At 42.3% G+C, this 21,239-nt stretch overlaps 1 protein-coding gene across 1 annotated transcript; it reads right to left on the bottom strand.

Annotated features, from left to right (window-relative positions):
- Positions 1-76: 76 nt before the first annotated feature.
- LOC120059530 (dystroglycan-like) lies at positions 77-20,901 on the bottom strand. The gene is made up of 3 exons (XM_039008657.1): positions 20,667-20,901; positions 14,794-15,382; positions 77-4,276 (listed from the first exon to the last, which is right to left on the bottom strand). The coding sequence occupies exons 2-3, from the start codon at positions 15,160-15,162 to the stop codon at positions 1,991-1,993; spliced, it is 2,655 nt and encodes an 884-aa protein (XP_038864585.1). The 5' UTR covers positions 15,163-15,382; positions 20,667-20,901; the 3' UTR covers positions 77-1,990.
- Positions 20,902-21,239: the final 338 nt, after the last annotated feature.

The following is a 21,239-nucleotide window of genomic DNA, read 5'->3' as shown; positions in this document are numbered from 1 at the left end:
AGCAGGATCAATGAGTTAGCCAGCTAACATATTCTGAAATAACTTATTTTTTGGAAAGATAAGCTTGAAATGGGCATGGTCTAAATGACTCAACAACCAAAAACACATGTCTATGTTTAGCTTTCTTAATGAACCAGAAAATCTATATAATATATATATATATTTTTTAAATCAAAGTCAGCTACCCTACTCATTCATCCTGCTTTGTAGTATACCTCTCTGGTCCAAGGGAGAACTGGTCCCCAAAACTTGCATCAACAACAGCAACAAACAGTTGATCAATCTAGTAGCCTAATTCTTTACTTCCGTCAGTTCTCTCTGTTATCTAGTCACAGAATCTCAGCATTATGGGCCCAAACCAGCCATGCTTTGCTTTGTCACTACCTTGGCAACCCCGCAATAATCAAAGTCAGCTAGCCTACTTAGTGATCTCTCCGTTTCAGGGACGAGATCAGCGGCACGTTAATACACTGAATATAATGTAATTATTACTCCTGTTTTGTAATCCCATTACATTAAGAACAAGTGTGGGTCACTCACTATGAGTCTATGGTTTACTTGTTGATCAAGTACCTGTATAGCAGAGAATATTTCAGTCACATGATTTGTTAAAGAAAACATTTTTTTTAATCATGTCCTTTTTAGGCTACCAGTTACAAATGTTTAGTTCTGCAAGACACAACGGGCTAGTTTTACTAGGTGTCTTACACCTGTCATTTTCAAGAGGGGATACAACCTACAAGGAGAAACAAATGGTAACATAAGCTAAGTTTCCATCCAATTGGAGATAGATTTCATGCAAATCAACAACAAAAAAATCGGCATTAAGGAAACATGAGCATTTTCACATCAGTGGTGTTTTTCCACCAAACGAACTTGTTGAGGATAAAAGTCAGTGCGTGATGTAGAAAGTGCACACAAAATGTACTTTTTCGCTTAAGTTCAATGTGTTTCCATCGTATTTTGAACTCTACCAAACATTTTGTCCCGAAAACTGTTAAATAGCATATGTACCTTGGTACAGTATGTGTACAGATACAATGCGGGTATGCTGTGCGGGTTGGATAGTCTACATTATGGGATTATTATGGATAAGAGCAAGAATATTTTTGTCAAATGGCAGTCAAGCATTGATCATCATTGTCATCAGAATAAGACCCTCAATATTTATTAGAAAAGAGCATCAAGATCACCATGCACTTTCACCATCCTGTGAAGTTCGTCATAAATTATTTAATCTGTAGCCTAATAAACTGCATGGAGGACCACACACACCATATCATTGTGTGACTCCAAGTTAACTTTGATATGATTTATAAAATTGTACCGAAACTACCTGTTTCGATCACAGCTGCCATTTTTTTATTTTATTTATACAGATTGACTTTACTCTGAGAAAAACTGTGGGTGGAAACGTGGCTAGAGATGAAGAGAATAATATAAATGTACGATTATGATGTAAATAAAACATGGTTTTAGTTTGCCTTTTTGTCTTAGACTCCCTTCTAAAAATAACAGCTGCAAAATCTTAGTAGATCTAGCCCAAAGAAAGATAAAAGCAATACACTGTAATTTGTATAAAGATTCACTTTGTGAATGACAGCCTCCTAGTCTGTTGTCATGGTGACATTTGATCCAAGGCCTCTGCAGCCTCCAGTCTCTTCCGCATTTTCATTATTTTCTATACAATAGAAACAGTACATCTTCAAAGATAAAAATTATTATTCTTGGCAAGAACAGATTTAAAAATAAGATTATTAAGCAAGAGTCGAAAGCACAACTATGATGGACAACAAAAGAAAGAGTGCTGGAGTTTCAAACTGTCTCTGTAGTTTTCCTGTGCCAGTAGTAGACGTATACAGGTGTGGTCGCCTACTCCGTCCATGTCGAAGCCATCTTAATCTGCAGTACGTATGTAAAATCCCTACGTAAATTGTTTTCATACAAACAACTGCTCTCATCCATCCCAAAGCCCAGGCTTTTGAGAGCGTTACGGAGGAACGTAGGGAGGTGGCGACCTGTATGATGTCATGTTCTTGGGGCGGGACCCTTTCCCCTCAATGGGGACAGTGAAGGGTGGAGGGGGCTGATAGGGGGGTGCATTGGGGTCCTCATCCTGGTAGATGGAGTACTCCAGGAGATCCTGGTTAAGCAGGGTACTGTGAGGGCCCGCCATGTTGGGGTACTCCGGAGGGGGCAGTGGCGGCTTCTCCTCCTGCAGGATTAGGGGAATACTAGAGGACGGGGGTGACTTGGAGTCGTCTAGCTCATCTGCAAAGATAATGGGCACCCCTTTCTTGATAAAGGTGGCCTGCTCCTCAATGCTCATCTTGCCCTTGCGCTTCTTGCGGTAGCAGACCATTGCGATGACGCCGGTGATCAGCAGTAGTGCCGCCACCACCACAGCCGGGATAACCGTGTGCAGGTAGACATCGTCACTGGTGCTACGACCCGTGCCAGGGGAAGGAGTGGCTGGAGGGGGAACAGGGATAATCACCTCTCCTGGGGGCACAAACGTGTAGGTATGGCACTTGTTGGTGCCGCGAACGGAGATATTGATGGGTTTGAAGTCTGGCTCCATGGCATTGGAGAAGGCCAGAGTTGGCCTGCCCTGGGGGTCTGAGATCTTTCTGCTGAGGACGGTGATCTGGTCCTTGGGACAGGGGCTCTGCTGGAGGCTGTTGTTGGTCCACTCCACCACAATGGAGCCCTTAGTGATGCTCCGCAGGGTCAATGTGCTGGTGTTCCGGTCACCCAGTGCATACGCCAACTTCTTAGTAAGGAGGATCTTCTTGTGGACGTCGTTGGTCAGTGTATTGGGTTCGCCGTAGAAACGGGCAGCAAAAACGACAGAGGGTTTGTCGTTGACTGACAAACGGTTGACATGGACCTCAAAGGCGTCTATGGTGCTCATGCCTGCCTTGTCGGTGGCCAGCATGAAGTACTCATGTTTGCCCATGTGTTCTTTCTCTGGGAGACCGTAAAGGAGCTGGATGGTGCTGTTGAACTGGATCCAGGAGGTCTCGCTCACCGCCTCGTTGTGGTTCTTCCTCAGAGTCAGACGCAGCTTGTCTGTGGTGCCGTCCTCTTTGTCGAAGAAGGTATCTGGAGGAATCTTCACCTCAAAGTAGGTCCCGACCCAGGCGTTCACCTCGTCGATGGGATTGCGTAGCTGGGGCTTCTCGTTGTTGTAGTCAGGAACCGGAGACAGATGGGTGGTGCGTCTGGGTGGCTTAGTCGTGGTTGTAGGTTCCTTAGGCGCTGGAGTGGAGATCTTGGGCTTCTTGGTTTTCTTGGTGGTGGAAGTCTTGGGCCTTCTAGTGGTGCTTGGTGGGGTGGGCAGAGCAGTAGCCTCTGGAATAGCAGGCTGGGTCATAGTAGGCTGTATAAGGATGGTGCTGGTGGTGCCCAGGATCCTAGTGGGCTGAGGAACCCCTATAGTAGGAGTGTGGGCTATCTGATCTCTTAGCCTGATAGTGGGCTTCACCGGCAAGGGCAAGGGGCCACGGACAGGGGGGACAGAGCTGTCAGTGGCTAGGGAGATGGAAGGGGATGTGGGGGTGGGAATGATACGAGTAGGGGGCTCGGGATGAGTGGTTGGGGGGAGAAGGGAGGGCACAGGAGTGGGGGTGTTTCCCAGCTGCCTCCTGACCCGTTTCACCAAGTGGGGCTTCTTGTTGACGATGTGCCAGCCCACCACTGGGTAGCCTAACTTGGACGACATGGACCCGTCTTTGGCAGGTGATTGGACGCTGTTGATATTCGGAATGTTGGACTGGTCAAGGGCACAGCCAAGCTTCCACGACAACAGGGCCCCATTCTCCACCACCTTTTTGGCATTTCCAGGCCCGGCCATGAAGGCGGACATGTCAAACAGGCGGTTGTTGACGACGGGGACCACCTTCATGTGCTCCAGAGGGACACCGGAAAACTTCTTCATGCTGGCCAGCAGGCCTACCCTCTGCTGGGCGTCCATCTTGGTGAGGTCAGCATCCAAGATGATGGTGAGGACAGTGACGGGCTCCTCGTTGCCGCAGATGAAGGACTGGTGGTTGTTGCTCTCAGCCTTGAGGGCCAACAGGGCCGGCTCAGTGTCGGCTCGCTCTTCTAGGTGCACCTCAATAGAGAAGGCCTCCAGGCCATGGCCACTGTTTATCTCAGAGCGGGAGATATGGTGGACACCTTTGTCCTGCTCCAGGGCTAGGCCTTGTAGGATGCAGCTCCCAGTGTCCCAGTGCAGCCAGGAGGGTAAGCTGTCCTTTCCCACCTCAGTTAACTGCAATAGGAGAGAAGAACGCTTTAGACATGGGGGAAAGTTATGGCTCATAGATAAAACTCTGAAAAGAGAGGGTGTTTCACACAAAAGGCAGATTCTGCCAATAAAAACTTACCCAACTGTACAGTAATCTTAAGGGTATTATTATGAAAGGGTTTATCATACAGCCCTGAAGATGGAAAACCCAGTCTTACTTTTTCCATTCAATCATTTAATCTGTGTATTGCTGTCTCTACCAACCTTTTGTTGAAGTGAGCTGGAAGCTCGGCTCAGTTACCACCTATTCACAAAATGACAGCCGCCCGAGTCATACCCCTTCATTTTGAGACATTACGATGTGACAGGATATCATTCCCAATAATACAAGGAGCCAATATTAATCTTATCCCATTCATAAACTCCTTATTGAACAAATTGCACCACAGTAAACCTCAACCAGCAGTGATACAGTGAGAGAGAAAAACACACAGACATAATATTATGCATAGCATTGCAAATATGTAAATATTTGGCTAGTTATTGAGAAGCCTAAGGCTGAAACAAATTGCTGCAACAGAATGATCTGGCCTAGAGTATGTTAAATATCAAACAGAAATATTTGCAGTAAGGTTCAAAATAGCCATACGAGCTGGGAGAAGTAGAAGGGGAAATAGGAAATAATCAAGCGGTTGTGGCTCCGTAAAGTTAAGCTTATTGAGCTGGACTACAATGCTTCCCAAAAAGTATTGGTTCTCTCCATTCTCCATCCACACACAGATTGAAGGCCATTTTCTGTTCGGCTGTAATAGTTGTTCCCAATTACAAAGAGATGTTGAGAGCTGGCTCTTATGTGCAAGGTAAACTCCTCAAACGTATTTCAGCATAAACAGGAAGACTGGAATAAGTACGGTATTGTGATCAAGAAGTTGGGCACAAACAATTACAGAAATGAGGTAGAGGAACATAGAGTCAGGGTCTGACATTAACAATGGCCCGTAGTCGGGCCAGTAAATTCTCAGCGCATTTCTGCTTTCCAGTTCAACATTTACCTGCCCTGTCGCAATCTACCATTGAAAACAATTCAGGGCTACATGTGGGAATGTCGTGCTATTTGTATTTGAGATATAGGATGTTCATTCAAGCACCACCATGCTCCCGCGAGCCACAACTTCTCGAGCAGTATTCATTGCCCTTGACAATCAACCGTTCTCTGTCGTGGATGATGTTGGATTTCTCCGACTGGTCGAGCACCGATACACACTACCAAGTAGGCACTATTTTTCAGATGTTGCCCTACCGGAGTTACAAAGTATTGTTGAAACGCACATCCATGAGCTACTTGCTATGGGTGTCACTGCTATTAGATTCACGACTGACATTTGGACCAGCGATGCCAGACCCATGAGCATGCTGAGTGTGACAGAACAGTTGCATGCTTAAGAATGTGCTGGTTCTCATACCGCTGCTGCCATTTCAATGGCATTTGAGAACATGTTTGAAACTTGGAAACATGAACACACTCCTAGCTCCATTCGAACAACTGACTCGAGAAATAAGCTCATCAACTGCGTCTGCAGCAGACGTGATACCCTCTGTCATGGCATTGAAACGCCTGCTCAACAAAACTGCCGACGCAGACCATGGGGTTAACTTGGTAAAGTACTCTACTAGAGGCTGTGAACAAGTGAGTCGGTGGCATTCTCTCTGAGCCTCTTTACTGTTTCGACACCATGCTCGATGCTAGGTACAAGGAATGATACTTCGACAAGAAACAGGGTTTACGTGAAATGGAAACAGACACAGTGACAGTGAGTACTGAGGAAGAGAGGCCCTACGGATAGACAGAGCTGAAACTTCACTGCTTGACATGTATGATGAAATCCTGGTTGAGAATGAAACAACTGAACAAATGAACAATGAAACAGCAAAGCAAGCAAGTGAATGAATGAAATAGGTTTGATTATGTTTTACTGCTAATGCCAACAAAATAACTTTTTGGTCAGTGTGTGTGTGTGTGTGTGTGTGTGTGTGTGTGTGTGTGTGTGTGTGTGTGTGTGTGTGTGTGTGTGTGTGTGTGTGTGTGTGTGTGTGTGTGTGTGTATGTGTGTGTGTGTGTGTGTGTGTGTGTGTGTGTGTGTGTGTTTCAAATATTTAACTGTACTAGAATGTTTAAGGGCGTTTAAGAACACAATGTTTAAGAATTAAATGTTATATTGGTTATCGGTACCGGGTTTTTTGGCAAGGAAAATATCGGATATTGGTATCGGCCGAAAGTTTTATATCGGTGCATCCCTAATTTTTATATATTTGCTAAAAAATCTAAAAACCTGTTTTCGCTTTGTCATTATGGGGTATTGTGTGTAGATTGATGAGGAAAAACATTTATTTAATACATTTTAGAATAAGGCTGTAGCATAACAAAATGTGGAAAAAGTCAAGGGGTCTGAATACTTTCCGAATGCACTCTATGTTCACGGTATCGCCTCTGGAGAAAACTAAAGATCTTGTTTGTATTTTCAATATGAAGTCCATCAGGACACTTTCAAGGCCCAATGCAATCAAAAAAGAAAAATCCTGATTAAACTATGCTCCTTTCCAATAAATATTGAGGGTCTTATTCTGGTGACATGATGATCAATGCTTGACTGCAGTTTGACAAAGAAAAATATTATCCATAATAATCTCCTCATGTAGACTAGCCTCCCTGCACAGCCTACGCGCACCGTATCTGTGAGCTGTTGGCTAGAGTGCATGTGCCAAGACCAGAGTAGGCGCATTTGCTATTTAACGCAAAAGTTTTTGTAACAAAACTATCAGCAGAGTTGAAAATGCGATGGAAACATTGAACTTTACATTTTTATTCGGTACCTGAAAACTTAAACAAAAAGGTGCATTGTGTGCACTACATCATCACATACTGATTTGTATCTTCAGTCAGTTTGGTGGAAACAAAAAATATATATTTTAGAATATTTGCATTAAAATCTGTCGCCAATTGGATGGAAACCTAGCTATAGGTCACCCATATCTATTTCCCTTAACTTTCCAAACATTTATACATTTTTTTCCTCTTTCTTTCCATAAAACTTCCTTAACTGAAGAGACAAAATATGTACACTATAAATCCCTAGAGCTACGGTTACACAACCAGACAACAAAAACCCTCAAGAAAGCCATTCTCAAATCCAGAACCCAGTCAAAACAAAACCATCGAAATCACAGCTCTGTACTCAGGTAAAACCTTTTTTAGCCATAAGCACTCACTGAAATGGAACCGTTAGCCATATTCTCCTCACCTTCCTCCACCTTAACAGCAGAAGCACTAGGTCTACATGCTGCAGGAACTGTCAACAGCTCCTCAACAACCAGAAGTGACAAAACCGAGGGCCTCCCGAGTGGCACATCGGTCTAAGGCACTGCATCGCAGTGCTAGAGGTGTCACTACAGACCTGTGTTCGATCCTGGTCTGTATCACAACCGGCCGTGATCTGGAGTCCGATAGGGCGGCGCACAATTGGCCCAGTGTCGTCCGGGTTAGGGGAGGGTTTGGCCATGGGGACTTTACTTGGCTCTAGCAACTCCTTGTGGTGGGCCGTGTGCCTGCAGGCTGACCTCGGTCGTCAGTTGAACGGTGTTTCCTCCAACACATTGGTGCACCTGGCTTATGGGTTAACCAGGCGGCTGTTAAGAAGTGCGGTTTGGTGGGACATGTTTCGGAGGATGCATGACTTGACCTTTAACCTCCCGAGCCCGTTGGGGAGATGCAGCGATGAGACAAGATCGAAACTGGGGAGAAAAAAGGGGTGAAATAAAAAAAAGTGACAAAACCAGTGGATCTAGCTTTTCCGCCAGCTCCTGATTCTCATCACAAGACACAGCTTTGTCACCCCGAAAACCCCAGAGTCAGTCTTCCTGTGAATCCTCACTAATGTTGCAACATGACTGGGAAGAATCTCCTCCCTCCCATAACCATGGGCACCCTCTTAGATATCATCCTGACCAACTTGCCCTCAATACACCTCTGCTCTCTTCAACCAGGATCTCAGCGATCACTGCCTCATTGCCTGCGTCCATAATGGGTCCGCGATCAAACGACAACCCCTCATCACTGTCAAATGCTCCCTAAAACACTTCAACAAGCAGGCCTTTTTAATCGACCTGGCCCGGGTCCCCTGGAAGGATATTGACCTTATCCCGTCAGTAGAGGACGCCTGGTTGCTCTTTAAAATTGCTTTCCTCACCATCTTAAATAAGCATGCCCCATTCAAAAAATGTAGAACTAAGAACAGATATAGCCCTTGATTCACACCAGACTTGACTGCCCTTGACCAGCACAAAAATATCCAGTGGCGTTCTGCATTAGCATCGAATAGTCCCCGCGATATACAACTTTTCAGGGAAGTCAGGAACCAATATACACAGTCAGTTAGGAAAGCTAAGGCTAGCTTTTTCAAACAGAAATGTGCATCCTGGTAGCACTAATTTAAAAAAGATTTGGGACACTGTAAAGTCCATGGAGAATAAGAGCACCTCCTCCCAGCTGCCCTCTGCACTGAGGCTAGGAAACACTGTCACCACCGATAAATCTACGATAATCGATAATTTCAATAAGCATTTTTCTACTGGTGACCATGCTTTCCACCTGGCTACCCCTAGCCCGGCCAACAGCTCTGCACCCTCTGCAGCAACTTGCCCAACCCCCCCCCTCTTCTCCTTCACCCAAATCTAGACAGCTAATGTTCTGAAAGCACTGCAAAATCTGGATCCCTAAAAATCAACTGGGCTCGGCAATCTGGTCCCTCTCTTTCTAAAATGATTCGCCGAAATTGTTGCAACCCCTATTACTAGCCTGTTCGAACTCTCTTTTGTATCATTGGAAAGCTGCCGCGGTCATCCCCCTCTTCAAAGGGGATACACTCTAGACCCAAACTATTATAGACCTATATCCATCCTGCCCTACCTTTCGAAAAACTTCGAAAGCCAAGTTAAGAAACAGATCACCGACCATTTCGAATCCCACCGCACCTTCTCCACTATGCAATCTGGTTTCCGAGATGGTCATGGGTGCACCTCAGCCACGCTCAAGGTCCTAAACGATATCATAACCGCCACCGATAAAAGACAGTACTGTGCAGCCATCTTCATCGACCTGGCCAAGGCTTTCGACTCTGTCAATCACACCATTCTTATCGGCAGACTCAATAGCCTTGGTTTCTCAAATGACTGCCTCGCCTGGTTCACCAACTACTTCTCAGACAGAGTTCAGTGTGTCAAATCGGAGGGCCTTTTGTCCGGACCTCTGGCAGTCTCTATGGGGGTGCCACAGGGTTCAATCCTCGGGCCGACTCTTTTCTCTGTATATATCAATGATGTCGCTCTTGCTGCTGGTGATTCTCTGATCCACCTCTACGCAGATGACACCATTCTGTATACATCTACATTTAGACACTGTGTTAACAAATCTCCAAACGAGCTCCAATGCCATTCGCCTCCTTCCGTGGCCTCCAACTGCTTTTAAATGCAAGTAAAACTAAATGCATGCTCTTCAACCGATTGCTGCCTGCACCCGTCCACCCGACTAGCATCACTACTCTGGACGGTTCTGACTTAGAATATGTGGACAACTACAAATACCTAGGTGTCTGGTTAGACTGTAAACTCTCCTTCCAGACTCACATTAAGCATCTCCAATCCAAAATTAAATCTAGAATCGGCTTCCTATTCCGCAACAAAGCCTCCTTCACTCATGCTGCCAAACATACCCTCGTAAAACTGACTATCCTACCGATCTTTGACTTTGACGATGTCATTTACAAAGTAGACTTCAACACTCTACTCAGGCAAACTGGATGTAGTCTATCACAGTGCCATCCGTTTTGTCACCAAAGCCCCATATAGTACCCACCACTGCGACTTGTATGCTCTCGTTGGCTGGCCCTCGCTACATATTAGTCGCCAAACCCACTGGCTCCAGGTCATCTATAAGTCTTTGCTAGGTAAAGCCCCGCCTTATCTCAGATCACTGGTCACCATATCAACACCCACCCATAACACGCACTCCAGCAGGTATATTTCACTGGTCATCCCCAAAGCCAACACTTCCTTTGGCCGCCTTTCCTTCCAGTGCTCTGCTGCACTGGAATGACTGGAACGAATTGCAAAAATCACTGAAGTTGGACACTTATATCTCCCTCTAACTTTAAGCATCAGCTGTCAGAACAGCTTACCGATCACTGTACCTGTAAACAGCCAATCTGTAAATAGCACACCCAACTACCTCATCCCCATATTGTTATTTATTTTATTGCTCTTTTGCACCCCAGTATCTCTACTTGCAAATCATCATCTGCACATCTATCACTCCAGTGTTAATGCTAAATAGTCATTATTTCGTCTCTATGGCCTATTTATTGCCTTACCCTCCTAATCTTCTACATTTGCACACACTGTACATATATTTCTATATAGTGTTATTTACTGTACATTTGTTTATGTGTAACTCTGTGTTGTTGTTTTTGTCGCACTGCTTTGCTTTATCTTGGCCAGGTCGCAGTTGTAAATGAGAACTTGTTCTCAACTGGCATACCTGGTTAAATAAAGGTGAAATAAAAAATAAATAAATAAAATAGCACACAGAGAAGTGTCAGCTAAATCAAAACCTGATGAACCTCCTCTACTGTGGCAAAGCACATGTCAGCTAATGGAACAAAAGACTCACTGACAAACTGACTTCAACAGATCACTTGGGGAAACCAACTAATTTCTCAGAACACAAATAGAGCCTAGCGTATCAGTGTCACTCAACCCAACAAAGAATGTCTCTCCTATCTTGAGTTGGGCTCTGGGATGGTGCAATTGTTGAGAAAGTGAGCTTATGGTTGTGTGGGGGTAAGGGTTGAGTGTGTGTGGGTGTATGTGTGTATCCCACAACTGTTGCGAAGGAGTAAAATATGTTAGGGACAATAGAGGATGATCCACAGCTATATATAATACAAATCGAGGTGAGGGCGATGGAAATGCATTTGGCAATTGATCTACTTCAATTCGGTAAATGGCACTGAGTGCTCTTTTCAAAGGATGGATCCCAGTCGGTTCAGGGCTATGGGATACAGGGGGTCGAGGGTGGTCTGCCGGGCATTGGGATGACAACCCAACTCGGGATGAGGAGGGCTTTTAGCGGGTGGAATAGTAGGGACCAATTGGAGGTTTACTTAGTAGCAATGCAAATATCATGGTACAGCTATATAGACACTCAATCATCATGTTACTTTTTAATGGTACGTTTACAAACATATATTTTGATAAAAATAATTGAAAGTTGTGTCTCATTATGGTAAGTGGTGAAATAAGTATAGCCAGTTACAATTGTAATGGCCTAGCAGATAATAAGAAAAGACTATCAGTATTTACCTGGCTAAAAAAGAAGGAATATAATATCTATTGTTTACAGGAAACCCATTCAACAGTTTTAGATGAAGTTTTGTGGAAAAAGAACTGGGGGGGGCAAAATATATTTCTCCCATGGGCAAAGAAATTCAAAAGGGGTGATGGTTTTAATTAACAATAATTTTGATCCAAATGTGCAAATTGTCCTAACAGATCCTCAAGGTAGATGGATTATTTTAAATATGTTATTGGACAATAAACAGATATGGCTTATTAACCTATACGGTCCGAATAATGATGATCCAAGCTTCTTTGAAAATATATATAAGAATTGATCAACTCTACAAGCAACACTAGACTCTATTATTATGGTGGGAGATTTTAATACGGTCTTAAATACCTCTATGGACCGGAAAGGAAATCACACTACAAACTATCACCCTCAGGCACTTAAGGAAATCATGAATGTCATGGAAATATTGGAATTATTGGATATATGGAGACTTAAATACCCTGACCTAGTGAGATATACATGGCGGAGGCTTAATCAAGCTAGTCGTCTTGACTACTTTATTTTGCCATTCTCTCTGGCACCAAAAGTTTAAAAAGTGTTGATAGCGGACAGAATGCGGTCGGATCATCACATAATTGGCATATATATTACTCTTACAGAAGTTCCACGTGGGCGAGGATATTGGAAATTGAAACAAAGCCTACTAGATGATAAATTGTTTAGAACTAGGACAGAAGAATTTATAACTTACTTTTTCAGACATAACATAGGTACAGCAGATCCCCGTATGGTATGGGACACTTTTAAGTGTACCTTTAGAGGCCATGCAATTCAGTACTCATCTATAAAACAAAAGCAATTTAGATCAAAAGAGTCCATATTAACAGAGGAAATTGAAGGACTAACAGTACAGTTAGATAGCAATAAAAACGGTACCAACAAAAAGAAATGGAGGAACTTCTTCAAGAAAGATCCAGTGTAATATATTGTAAAAATAAAGTGAACTGGATGGAATATGGGGAAAAATGCACCAAATTATTTTTCAATCTTCAATATAGAAATGCTACCAAAAAAAATTATTAAAACTTGTTACAAATGATGGAGTCACGCATGATTCACCAAATTATATTTTGAAAGAGGAAGTAAAGTACTTTAAGGATATGTTTTCGTTTCAGGCTCCTCCATCTCCAGTAACTGAAACTAATTGTATGGATTTTTTCCCTAATAATAATGTAAAATTAACATCTGCACAGAAAGACTCATGTGAAGGCCAAATTACAGAGGAGGAACTGCTTGATGCAATTGGGGCCTTTAAGGATGGGAAAACTCCAGGGCTGGATGGCATACCAGTGGAAGTATACAAAACTTTCTTTTATATACTCAGAGGACCATTATTAGCATGTTTTAACCAATCTTATATAAATGGTAGATTATCAGACACGCAACAAGAAGGTCTGATATCATTATTACTGAAACAGGACCCAAGTGGTATATATAAAGATCCAGGCCATTTAAAAAATTGGAGACCTCTTACACTTCAGTGTTGTGATGCAAAAATCCTAGCAAAATGCTTGGCGCATAGAATTAAAAAAGTATTGTCAGATATTATTCATCCTAATCAGACAGGTTTTTAACATGGATGATACATTAGAGATAATATAAGACTGGAAACAATAGAATACTGGAACTGGAAACAATAGTACTGGAAACAACAGAATACTATGAAATATCGGGGACATCAGGCCTGGTTTTCATAGCTGATTTCGAAAAGGCTTTTGATAAAGTACGACTGGAATTTATATATAAATGCCTCGAATATTTCAATATTGGGGAATCTCTTATAAAATGGGTTAAAGTTATGTATAGTAACCCTAGGTGTAAAATAGTAAATAATGGCTACATCTCAGAAAGTTTTAAACTATCTAGAGGAGTAAAACAAGATTGTCCACTATCGGCATATCTATTTATTATTGCCATCTAATTAGCTGTTAAGATTAGATCAAACAATAATATTAAGGGATTAGAAATCCGTGGCTTAAAAACTAAGGTGTCATTGTACGCTGATGATTCATGTTTTCTTTTAAAACCACAATTAGAGTCTCTCCACGGCCTCATAGAGGATCTAGATACTTTTGCTATCCTCTCTGGATTAAAACCAAATTATGATAAGTGTACTATATTACGTATTGGATCACAAAAAAATGCTAATTTTACATTACCATGTAGTTTACCAATTAAATGGTCTGACGTAGATGTGGGACATACTCGGTATACAAATCCCAAAAGAAAGAAATTATCTCACTCCAATAAATTTTTATAGAAAGTTAGCAAAAATAGATAAGATCTTGCTACCATGGAAAGGAAAATACCTGTCTATTTGTGGAAAAATCCCCCTGATTAACTCTTTAGTCATATCACAGTTTACCTATTTGCTTATGGTTTTGCCTACACCTAGTGACCTGCTATTTAAATTAAATTATATGAACAAAAAATATTCCATTTTATTTGGAACGGCAAGCCAGATCAAATTAAAAGGGCCTATTTACATAACGAATATGCAGAAATTATTAAATATTAAAGCATTAGACCTCTCACTAAAGGCATCAGTCATACAAAAGTTATACTTAAATCTAAGGGTTCTCTAGTAAATTGGTACGAATTTCTCATCCTATGTTCAAGAAGGGCCTTTTTCCCTTTATTTAACCATTTATGTTCTTTATCTACTTCCCCGGAGTCAGATGAACTCGTGGATACCATTTTTATGTCTCTGTGTCCAATATGAAGGAAGTTAGAGGTAGTTTCGCGAGCCAATGCTAACTAGCGTTAGCGTGTAGCAACTTCCTTCAAACTGCACGCATGCACATAAAAATGCTATCCACAAGTTCATCGGACTCTGGCGATATAGATAAAGGGCCTCATTCTCAAAATTCTGAAGAATCCCTTTAATCAAACCTTGGCAACCCCTGGACCCGGCTGCTGCCACCTGGGATCAAGTGTGGAAGTGTTACCTAGATAGTGTGTTGCCTACCTGTGTGCTAACACTACACTACCTACTACATAACAATAGCCCCTCTAGTAATTTAATAGAAACGTCTTAGTAATCCTATTTGGTAGTAACATCCTACTCATGAGTGCTTACCTGAACATTACAACTGCCATTCGTCAACCTGGGTGGAATCCTCAACTGGAACCCTTGGCCCACCACCGCTGAAGAGTCTGGGATGCCTACGGGGGCCACCTCTTTGACCACAGCCAGGGATTCTGGGATACCCATGGAAGGTCCCTCTGTGACAGAGGCTGCAGCATTCAAGTCGGAGAGGACAGAGGAGTGCATGGAGGCTTCCAGGTCCACCAACACCATCTCCCCCAGGCCCTCCACTTCCGGTCTCCCAGGTACAATGCCCTGGACCAGAGCCACCAGGACACCCAGCACCAGGGGGATAGTTCTGCCTGGAGGCCTGGTTCTTCCTACACCTCCACAGTCCCAGCCTCTCTGTTTACAGTGCATAGTGGTAGGCCTATGTGTTCCCCACCTCCTCTCTTAGGACTATTTCAGGCCACATGTACTGGAAGTCAAAGTGATGGAACGATGGTGGGTTGTTATTTCTGGATGTTTAATGTCTTTGTTGATAATTAATGAGGTTTTATTTTGTGTTTCCTTTGTTGTTTTCCTCTATTATCCATGAAGAGTCCGTGGCAGGTAGTTAGTCAGCCATGTTAGTCAGCCACTGCAAAGAAAGAGAATCAACTCGTGTAAGAATCTGATCGTTTTTTAAATTAATAAACTCATCAAGCATTATTTGCCTCCAAAAGACCTCTCATGCTTGTGCGAGCGTGACCTTTTTCAACTGTATAATAACAAAGAAAATTCTCAGCAGATATTCAGGGTTGGGTTTTACAAATTTTTTAGAGAGTGAGAAAGTAACTTTTGCCAACAATATTTCAATGCAATGGCCCATGAAGTGGGGGAATGTATCAATGACAACAAAACAAACGACTGGGGCAAAACTGAGAGCTAAAACATATTTACGAGTATATTTACATATGTACAAGTTTGTTTTTGCCTTTGTCATAGTAATGATGAACTAGCAATCTAATGGGAGGTCTGACTAAATGAACAAGCAGAATCTAAAACAATAGATTAAGTACAAGCAAGTGCGAAAAAAATACAGAAGACCAAGCAAAAGTACTATTACGATACTGACTGAGAAAATCGAAACATTTCAAGTGCCATAATCATTTGCTAAGAGGGTATGTTGATCTCCCACTGATCTCCTCTTTGCATGTCATGGAGTTTTTAGAATAGCAGTTCTCGTGAGATGGCAGACAGAGTCAAAGGTCATTTGTCTTGGTTGTAAGTTTTAATTAGGTGCCCTGGGGGTGGGAATTAGAGCCTCGACTGTGCCAACCCCAATCCTGTAGTGCTAAGACAGGCAGCCCAGGGTCGGCCAATCGCCTAGAATCCTAATGCTAAGCAAGCTAGGCTGTGACGTCAGCTCATCAGAACTATAACAGACCATCTTTAGGAGGAACATTTGCATATAAAAGAGCATTTACTTGGCCTATTGGGGAAAAGTAGACCTACTCTTTACAACTCTGACAGATGTTATTGCCTGGTTGCTAATTAAAGGAGAAAGTTCAGCACCACAGGCATATATATATATATATATAGCTTAGATCCAATATTCATTGTCCCTTCATAAAAGGAAACTGATGAGGATTAGGATACAATGCATCTAAGCATTTTCTCCCCCCTTTTAAAACACCTGTCAACATCATTCAGTTTCTGTGAAGAAATTAAGAGATCCCTGGTCTGTTGACTCTGCTCCGCCAGCCCGGCCAACGCTGCTCAGAGGCCAAACGCTGTCATCACATTGCTTTCGCTATCAGATGCGATCGATGGCAGAACCTCAACTTAGATGCAAAGGCAGCAAATCATCTAAAATTAGGGTTAAGTGCTTCCAAGGGAGCCTTCACTCATAGTGATTCAGTCTACAGTCAAAGATGAGAGCCGATCATTTGAGCATGGAATGAAAAGTGTAACGTTTTCGTGCTTTTATTCATTCAATATATCATACCTTTAATCTCAGTCGGCCACCATATCTTACTTCTACACTTTTTGATGGATGTATATCTTTACAGAGGTAAGTAGAGATGGATATCTTTACAGAGGTAGGTATAAATGGATATCTTATTTTTATTTTACCCCTTTTTCTCCCCAATTCTGTGATATCCAATTGGTAGTTACAATCTTGTCCCATCGCTGCAACTCCCTTACGGACTCGGGAGGTGAAGCTCGAGAGCCATGCGTCCTCCAAAACACGACCCTGCCAAGCCGCACTGCTTCTTGTCACACTGCTCGCTTAAACCGGAAGCCAGTCACACCAATGTGTCGGAGGAGACACCATACAGCTGGAGACCAAAGTCAGCGTGCATGCGCCCGGCCCGCCACAAGGAGTCGCTAGATTGCGATGGGACAAGGACATCACGGCCAGCCAAACGCTCCCCTAACCCGGACGACGCTGGGCCAATTGCTGCAACACAGCCTGGGATCGAACCACTCGGGAGGCCCAGAGATGGATATCTTTACAGAGGTAGGTAGACCATTGCCAGCAGCAAGCACTAGTGTTTTTGCCATAGAATGGGATTGTTATGACTAGATCACCAGCTGGGTAAACTGGAAAGTTAAATTAAGCCCCATCCACAGGGTTCCTTCGATCGGCACTGTCCTGCATCTAATCTGCCTTGCTGGATGCAGACACAACACCATCTCAAATGCATGGCTTACTCAAAAATGTACCGCTACAAGGCAAGGATACATATTTCCCATTTGTTGATGAAGCATAATTTGAAGCAATTGGCAAGTTCTTAAATCTCTATTAGACTGAGTTGTCAGTCATCTGCTTTTCAACTTGAGAAGATTGTTAACCATTTGTTTGACCAGTAGATGGCTTGTTTTTTTGGCCCACTGATGCCTTACTCCTTAACCATGTTGAGACATGCTGAAGTAGGCTACAGATCCCAATCAAACCATCAGAGATGATTCTAGTCTGCACTCTCCCGATACACTCCCCGCATGAGGCTCTCTCCTCTCTTCTGCTAGGAGCCCCTGACTCAGAGCAGTCTGAATAGAAACACAGTTGAGTCATTCTTTCTATAGGTTTCTAAAGCTGCCTCCTTGAAAGAGACAAGGCCAAGCTGGCAAACTGGTAGGGCCTACATTCGAAGAGGCTGTTTAATTCCAAATAAAAAAATTAAAAAACAGGCCTAGGCCTACATTATGGACTGTTTGACTCAATCATCCAATTCACTTCCCTTTACTTAAAATGTAAGAGCACAAGCAAGTAAAACACGCCTGTCATTTTTACATAAATGTGTTTATATTTTGTTTAGCAAATACACCTTGCAATGCTCTACATGCAAAAAGCTCTTTGTGCCACAGTATGCATCAAAGCGAGCGCTCTAGTCACTGTGGCCTAGATTCTATCATGTTCCCATTTCCTGAACATGATTCAATCATGTGTTCAAACCAAGGATTGATTTCAAAGCCCATTTCCTAAACAAGCAAGAAAAGTATTTTATGTGTTGCTGTTCGCGCCATACGTAACTACAGTGCAATAGCAAGGAGGAATATGATGCAATCAAAACAAACACAAAAGCAGTGAATTTCATAAGGAGTCAGACGTGTTACACCAAATTGTAAAGACTTGAGTAGATTTTAACTCATGTGTCTATTGTGTCTGTCTGTTCTCCTAAAACAAGTGCATCTCTTTTCAGTCGTAGCCTATATTCAACAGCCATTCCTGAGAACATAGATCATTGACATAGGCCCTAGTTGGAAGCCTCAGTTAGCCAAAATTAGGCCATCTGTTAAACAGCAGGTGCTTTAAATTCAACAAAATGCCAAGGAGCACTTTCACTATAGAGTAACACACATCCTCCAATAATAGGCCTTGATGATATAGGCCTAAGAAAGAACGTCCTCTGGAAGCTTTATACAATTGATACTTTGAAGATTTCAAGTTTGGCAAAGTTGCAATCAGGGAAAGTTGTAATCTTGAGAAGGTTTGTCAGTCGCCTAAATCACAACCAAACTGTGAATATAGATCCTCCCCACTCATACAATAACATAAAACAAAGGGTTCAAACTAAAAACAGTTTTTTTTTTTTTATATATAATTTGAATAAGGCCTTGGGGCTGCGCAAATAATTGTGTAAGGTAAAGCAAATGTTATTACCATGCCAATGATTTCCTACCTACTGTATATTTGCAGTCAGAATAGTATAGCTCTGTTCATCCCCATATAGACCGTGTCTGCTCCATACAGTTCCTATTAAGGAAGAAGAGTTTACATTAAATTCTATGCTTCATTCCCCTTTACAATTATTTGCCTGTTATTTGACCTGTACAGTGGGAAATAATTTAAAACAATAAAAAATAATTGGGCCTCAAATGCAGTGGCATTAAGAGTAAATTTAATTGACATATCCCACAGCCACCAAAGCAGCCATTGGATAACACATGATCTGAATATTAAATATTTCCACTAGACAAGTTTACCTTGCAATCTCAGATGACTGGATGTTCCAAATCCCTCTCTAAGAAGTTAACCAATCAGACCCCAACCATTGAACAGCTAGCTAGTTGCAAGTAATTTAGCTAGCTAGTAGTAAGTAGGCTTATCAATGTTGACCTTGACATAGGGGGTATGTAAGCTACCTTAAAAGGGGTGAAAATAAAATCCAAGCAGTAGTGTCATGCGATTCAAATTGTAAGACAATATAGCCAATAAAACAGAGTTAGAGAGAACTCAACTGATTTAGCTAGTTACTTGAGCCGATCAGGGGTGTAATCATGAATCCAAACGGTTGAAAAACGTTCAACTAAAACGAGAGATTCTACTGGACAAATTAGGGCAAGTCCCTCCCCGTTTCGTTCCATTTGCTTCCGTTTATGAAGCGTTTGGCAACAGAATTACCGTAATGAATACATCCCAGGTCTGAAAGCCAAACGATTAGCTGTAGGGTGAGACAATGTAGCTAACTAGTCCTAAATTAAATATCTAGCTAGCTAAACGAGTCTAGGTCAAATAAATAAAGGCCCCCGGTATGCAAAATATGCGCGCTAAAAAGTAGCTAACGTTACTTAAATAAGTTCATATTCATAAAGCTAGCAATAACCCTATATTCACAGAACTGGCAAACAGCTAACATAGCTAATAAATTAGGTCATGTTAGTAGAATAAATTATTTAACATTGAATTCTCGAAATAGTCCAGATACACCAAAATACACCAAAATCTGTCATTACAAAGGTGGGCCCTACTTGCCCCGATTCGCGTGGACAATTCGCAAGCTAGACATTGCTAACTAGCTAGCTTCCGTTTTAGACTTCAACATTATAACGTTAGCTAGCTAAACACTTGCAAAACGTCAATCGCAACGCAACCTTTTATCAGTGAAAATGCATTTCCGAACATGAACGGATTGTTTTGGTAGCAAATATGTAATAAATGATGTGTAATAAAGGATTTGGAAATTATTCCAAGCAGACAACAGTGCTCGAGCGAGAGATGCACCTGTTATACGCAGAAAACGGCTCGCGCTTTTAGCCAGCTAGTCGTGTGCTCGACCTAGGTAGGCTCAAGCTACACTAAAACCCTATCTTGCCCAAAGTAGTTAGCTAACTAGGTTAGTTATGAAATCCATGTAGACAATCGATTCAATGCAAAATACGAACGTGTGGCCTATTTTCTCCCGTTTCCATCCATTATTTGAAGATGTTGACGAGAAACGAAGTATGACCACTGTTGTTAACCTTCCGCTGAGAAGATGCAGTCTAATCGAGGAGTGTGCTAGCTAAGTTAGTCTTTAGAATGGATGGTAATGAAAGAGACTAATAATTTAGGAAATAACGTTAAATATGACACTGCTGAATGATACAACTGATTCATTTTGTGAAATAGCTACCTATAATATTGAGAGATGCAGAAGATGAAACCCCAAACTGACCTTGTTATTTTTGGTAAGACATTCCTCTTTTCTCCCTTTCACTTTCTCCTCTGTATGAAAATAAAACCAACTCAAAAGCCTACATATCCATCGTTTAAACGTATTGGGTGTCACAAGAAATAAAGACAAATTGGTTGGTCAAACCTGAAAAGTCACCGCTACCCTGCTTAGTTTTCAAGGTATTTTTAAACATCGTAGCATAGTCAGCTGAAAAGGTTACCACTGTGCAAGTCTCCTCCCCCACTGCTGCTCTGCTCTCCCATCATTTTCGGATCTTCAGGTTGTGGCCATCATTGTTCTGCCTGTAGATGACTCCTCCCCTTTTCAGATTCGCACCCTCATTTGTTTTTGACAGGGCCCAGGTAAAATGGGCCATAAATGCATCTACACTGAACAAAAATATAAACGCAACATGTGAAGCGTTAGTCCCATGTTTCATGAGCTGAAGTTAAAGATCCCAGAAATGTTCCATACACACAAGAAGCGTATTTCTCTCACATTTTGTGCACACATTTGTTTACATCCCTGTTAGTGAGCATTTTTCCTTTGCCCAAATAATCCATTAGGGCTGAC

The sequence above is a fragment of the Salvelinus namaycush genome, chromosome 14 (genome assembly GCF_016432855.1).
Source record: "Salvelinus namaycush isolate Seneca chromosome 14, SaNama_1.0, whole genome shotgun sequence".
NCBI lineage: Eukaryota > Metazoa > Chordata > Actinopteri > Salmoniformes > Salmonidae > Salvelinus > Salvelinus namaycush.
The sequence above is the reverse complement of the archived record's forward strand: the minus strand, read 5'-3'. Positions and strand labels throughout refer to the sequence as shown.